At 35.6% G+C, this 5,644-nt stretch overlaps 1 protein-coding gene across 1 annotated transcript; it reads right to left on the bottom strand.

Annotated features, from left to right (window-relative positions):
• Positions 1-1,306: 1,306 nt before the first annotated feature.
• On the bottom strand, positions 1,307-5,405 carry LOC143860400 (Auxin-responsive family protein). The gene is made up of 3 exons (XM_077371006.1): positions 4,608-5,405; positions 2,940-3,194; positions 1,307-1,926 (listed from the first exon to the last, which is right to left on the bottom strand). Exons 1-3 carry the CDS (start codon positions 5,259-5,261, stop codon positions 1,657-1,659), a joined length of 1,179 nt encoding a protein of 392 aa, XP_077227121.1. The 5' UTR covers positions 5,262-5,405; the 3' UTR covers positions 1,307-1,656.
• Between the last annotated feature and the right edge of the window lie 239 nt (positions 5,406-5,644).

Below are 5,644 nucleotides of genomic sequence, written 5' to 3'. Positions count from 1 at the left end.
CATTTTTTGAGTGAAAAAATGGGCGTAAAATTTGTTTGACACTCATTTTACAGCCAAAGAAAGGAAGATGATTGGAGAATTAAACAGAAAATGACTATCGTGTGAACTTTATGGGAGAATCACACGTGTCCTTAAAAGTAAAAAGCTTTTTCTTTCTTTACAAACAAACAAACAAAGGAACCCATCAACAAAAAAAAAAACAAACAAAGGAATCCACTTTATCTTTTTCACTATTAGCTTTGATGTCTTCTTTGTTGGGGTTTCACGCTAAAGCAAAGGTCCCACTTGCGAAAAGAGAAGCTACTGTGGAGGGCCTGTAAGGACATGGGCACCCTTTACTTAATGGCTGAGGGTAAAGAGAAACTAGCAACCTTATCTGAGGGCTTATAAGGACTTGGGCACCCTTCCAAGTCCGGGTCTGTTTGACTGCAGGTAGTCCGGGTCTGTTTGACTGCAGGTAGTTACTTTGTAGATTAGTGGTATAAGTAGAAAAACAAACATTTGATTTACCTACAATTTATCTTAAAGAATAGTGATGAGTAGTGTTTGGTTGCCAAACTTGTAGGGCAGTGGGAGAGGGGCCATTACAGAGATAGAAAGAAAAAAGAGAAGGCAGAGAGAGAGAGAGAAAAGGCATAATATTTTGGGCCAAATTTCTTCCATTTTGAGAAATTTGCAATTTTTTAATTGGTAAATCCTCGAGGATGACAGGCATGTGGCATCCAAACAGAGCTTTAACGGCTAGCTTTTAAAGGTGAGTTCTGCCCAGGCTCCAACAAGTGGTATTAAACCAGCCAGGACGTGGTAACTCCGGTCTGCCCTCAAGGAGGTAGAGGACGTAGAAAATCCCCAGAGGAAGATCGTCAAGGAGTTCCGCACGAAAGCAAAGATCCCATGGGGAAACGAGGAACTGATGTGGATGGCTTATAAGGACTTGGGCAATCTCCCCTCAACAGCTAGCTTTTTAGGGTGTGTTCTACGCTGGTCCCAACATTCTATATCTTCTTCCCACCTCTACTATAATCCATGTCTTCTTCACACTTCTCTATGAGAGCATGCAATTTCCCTTTCCAACAGACCAATTATTACTGACAGACAAATAACTTGTCAAATAAACCTAAATCAATCATTAATCATTCTTATTCTATAGTATGTATGTGAGCTAACTTACTCTGGACAGCATTTTTCACTGAATGTCCAATTTTTGGGTTAGGGGTTTTTGTTATAAAGAAATTCTTCTAAACCAACAGCCATTTATAAGTGCCCATGACGCATGAAACATACACTTCCTAAGAAAGCCATTGAATCACTAGAAAAAGGAAACAATTCAATTCGATGATAAAAAGCAACAAAGTCAATTAAGTTTAGCATCCAAACTTACTTTTACAAACTAGGAAATGTCAAGATGAAACTGTGGACTACTAAAACCCTGACCCATATGAACACAAACATATAAAAATATGTATACTGTAAGTAAAACATGCCCCACAATACATAAAAAAGAGAGAACTTCTAAATGGGAAACACCCAAATCTTCTGAACCAAAGAAGGAGACTAGGAATTACAGAAGCAGAATCCACCTCGCAGAGTGTCAGTTAATCATATTGGGAGTGGTTTCCGCCTGTCGTGAAGTCCATTTGCCGCTGTCGCACCATCTTAGAGCTTGGTACGGTTAGCAGATTTCCTACGCCTCAAAACCACAATCCATGTAATAACTTCCAACAAAGCAGCAATTACACCCAAAACGATAATCACAGAGGCATAAGCAGTTTTCCACTTCATTTCGGGTTCCAAGATGTTAAATCCTTTGAAAATGTTGATGACGCTCAAGATGATGACTGTAAATCCTACTGAATGGTGGTAGTAATTCCAGTAGCGGCGAAATTTGTGATCCTTGTTAGGCCTCAGAAGCAATGCAGAAAAAACCTATAAAAAAAAAAGATCCATCAAGAAATGAAAATCATGGTGCATGCGTGTAGTATAGATATCGCAAGAATCAAATAAGGGGATCCTCTATAAATTACTTGATTATTAGTAAATTACTTAGATACTATAGTTCTGTGAAGGGTCCAATTATAACCAGCAACTTGATTATCAGAATGTTTTGCACATAGAACTAAAAAATATTAAGAATCTTAAAGAAATAAAAAGAAACAATGGGGTTCTTTTTCCCATTAACAGAAAAAACCTCCAAGAGAAACAAACATGTATGTTATCTTGTTTCAATTTCTTTAAAATACCAGTATTTCCTGCAAATGGGTACTGCACGAAGAAGGTCTGGATGCAGCAAATTTAGAAGGATGCTGAGATTTTTTAACGAAAAGAAGACATGTAGAAGATAATAAACATGACCAGCACGCTATAAGCTAAGCCTTGTTCATTTAAGATTTTGATATCTGATAATGAGTGCCAAACCGATTATTGGACTTAAAATTATGTTTAAATTTGAGTCCATTAATAGATTTGGCACTCACAATCGGTTTTCATAATCTTTTTTCTTTTTTTTTTCTAGACAGGACGGTTTTTCATAATCTTAAATGAAGAGGGCCTAAATGTGAAGAAATAGCCACAAATTAAGGATAAATAACCCCTAAAATATCAAAAGAACAAAACAGGTATATCTAATTGGTACAATTTTTTTCTCTGTTTTGTTTCATTAGTTGTAATAAGGATTCCGAAGAAGGGAAGATAATGACAGCTGATTATGACACAAACAATCGTTTTGGGGCTTACAATCGGTTTTCATAATCTTAAACGGACAGGGCCTAAATGTGAAGGATAGCCACAAATTAAGGATAAATAACCCCTACAACATCAAAAGAACAAGAAATGTATATCTAATTGGTACAATTTTTTTCACTGTTTTGTTTCATTAGTTGTAATAAGGATTCAAAAGAGAACAAGGAAGGATAATAAAAAAATAAAACTGAAAGAATTACCTGTAAGGTTGCAAGAGAGAAGAGAGCAATCCCGATATTTCGATGAGCAGTATAGCGGACTCCCACGGACTTACCCCCAAGTTTGAGCCCGGTTATCCAGCCAGCAAGTCCGACGGCATATGCAGAGACTTGGCAACCCACATGAAGATAAAACCAAGCTGGATCTGCAGATTCGAATGTCCTCAAATACCTTGCAATGATTGCTCCTATAGGCATTAGGATTCCCCAGCCCACTGCATTTAGTACTCCATGAATCTAAGCAAAAGAAAATTCATACAGTTCTATTAGATAACAATGATAAATAACAAGAGAAAGAGATTGGGGCAAAAATGTTTTCACAAGATCTCATAAGGAATTTCTATAACTAAAAAATTAGGGAAGGTCAAAATAACTAACACTTAGTCACTGTTCGTTTAGGATTATAACAACCGATTGTGAGTGCCAAACCGATTATTGGACTCAAAATTACTTTAAATTTTAGTACAATTTGAGTCCAATAATCAGTTTAGCTCTAACAATCAGTTGTCATAATCCTAAGGCCCTGTTCGTTTCAGATTGTGACAGCCTATGGTAAAAAAAAATTGGGCCAATAATCGGTTGGGGCCCTCACCATCGGTTGTCACAATCTGAAAAGAACAGGGCTAAACAAACAGGGCCTTAGCAGAAAATATTGACAAAGCAAGAATATAATCCATTACTTATAAAATTTATACGATATTTACTAAAAAAAACAGAGCTATGTCAGGGTCATATTTGCAATTTGTGTAGACAAAACTACATCTAAACCCCTATTTCACAAACAGTTTTACTGTATTTCTGAAGGAAACAACTCGAAATTGAAGATTCAAAATAAAATAAAACAATATTTTGCTCAAATCTGGTTCTACAATAATCCTTTTCAAGTGTAGAAAACACAACAACTCCCAAAAGATTGCAAAAATCCAAGAAAAAAGAAATATTCAAAGTATACAATATAGACATTAAAAACAAAAGTGACTCAAATTCCTACTTGAGATTTTACATGAATACACAACTATGTAACTCTAAAACAAGTAACAAATTCAACAAACTAGTATAAGGCTCTGAACAAGAAAAACAGGTTATTATTCAAGATTTCATAAAACAAAAACCCAAAAAAAGTGAGAAGAAGAAGATGAAGCAACTCACACTCCTTTTTCTGAAAATTTTATAAAACAAAAACCCCAAAAAAACAGATGAAGAAGATGGAGGAACTGAATAGACAAAAAACAATATCTTGCTCAAAATCTAATTTTACAATAATCCTTTTCAAGTGTACAAAACATAAGAACACTCAAAAGAGTCCAAAACTCCAAGAAAATCTAAATATTAGTATAGAACAAATAAATCAAAAACAAAAGTGACTGAAATTCCTACATGAAATTCTACAAAACCACCCAACTCTATAACTCAAAAACAAGTAACTAATTCAACACACAATCATGATGCTCTAACCAGCCTAAACTGGCTACTATTCTAGATTTCATAAAACAAAACAAAAAAACCCAAAAAAGTGAAAATATCATTAAAAAAAAACCCCAAAATAGTGAAAATTTCATAAAACAAAAGAAGAACCCAAAAAAGTGAAAATTTCACAAAACAAAAACCCAAAAAAAAAAAAAAAATGATGAACAAGATGGAGAAACTCACATTCCTATCCCTAAGTCTAGAATTCGAGCCTCCTCCACTGCTACTAGAACTACTCTCCCCTTTCAACAAATCCAAAGTGCCCTTTGAATTCAGATTTGCAGGCCCAAACGCATGTTTTTGAGGAATTTCTCCCTCAACAGAGCTCCCAACCTGCCAAACTTGGTTGATAGTAGTCATATTCTTAGGCAAAATCATGGTAGCAAAAATCCTCATCTCACCACCTGAATACTCCCCCACCATGTTCGAAACCTCGAACGCAATCTCAGAAGGACTGATCGGACCATACCCAGTAATATTGAAAGTTTTAACAATCATCTGACCGTTGGATTGCCGGAATGCAATCAACGACTGAGATCCAATCATACCAGTAGATGTAGGGTTAATAGCCCATGAAATCCAACCTGTGGGTTTTGGGGGTGTGGCTACAAAGGCCAAATTGAGAGAAGATTTTGAGGAATCATAAGACCAATGAAGGTAAGAACTGAGTTGGGGTAAATCATTGCAAAACTCAAAGTTTTTGTTCATGGAAAATTTTTGGGAAGAACATGTTGAGGCTGAAATAGAAGGCAATATTGTGAGAAGAAAGAGTGGGAAAATGAAAATCCATGGTGTAATCTTTGAAGAAGAAGAAGACCCAAGAGCAAAACTAGCCATGAAACCCTCTTTTTTAAATCTCTCAAAGCTTAAAATTGTGGAAGAGAAAAAATAAGGGAACAAAAAAAAAGACAGGGGGAAGTTGGGTTTTTATAACCTTAAATTATGAGGCCACACGCTTTTTCCGTTAGATTGTTTGTCTCTAAATTTAGAAACTAAAACGATTTCTTTATATACTTGGACTATTGACTCTCGTTTTAGGATTATTAACAGCTTTCAAAAATTATGTTTAGGGAAAGAGGTGTTGTTACTAAAATGAGGGGGGGCAGGGGTAAATTCTGTATTTAGAAATAAAATTATATTTATATACTGCTGTGTCAGATCACGAGCTGATTTACTTTCTTTTTATTTTATTTTTATTGGTTACGGAAATTTTGGGGAAA

This window comes from Tasmannia lanceolata, unplaced genomic scaffold (genome assembly GCF_043159265.1).
Source record: "Tasmannia lanceolata isolate RefF3 unplaced genomic scaffold, GAP_Taslan_0.1 ptg000037l, whole genome shotgun sequence".
Lineage (NCBI taxonomy): Eukaryota > Viridiplantae > Streptophyta > Magnoliopsida > Canellales > Winteraceae > Tasmannia > Tasmannia lanceolata.
Note: the sequence above shows the minus strand (reverse complement) of the source record. Positions and strands in the feature narration are given on the sequence as shown.

What these genes read in the sequence shown, in the direction of transcription:
- LOC143860400 (XM_077371006.1), bottom strand. Translation starts at nt 5,261, where the DNA reads ATGGCTAGTTTTGCTCTTGGGTCTTCTTCTTCTTCAAAGATTACACCA. An exon ending in CTAGACTTAGGGATAGGAAT is followed by an intron (nt 3,195 to 4,607) that starts GTGAGTTTCTCC and finishes TCTTTTGCTTAG; the next exon opens with ATTCATGGAGTACTAAATGC. An exon ending in TCTCTCTTGCAACCTTACAG is followed by an intron (nt 1,927 to 2,939) that starts GTAATTCTTTCA and finishes TTTTTTTTATAG; the next exon opens with GTTTTTTCTGCATTGCTTCT.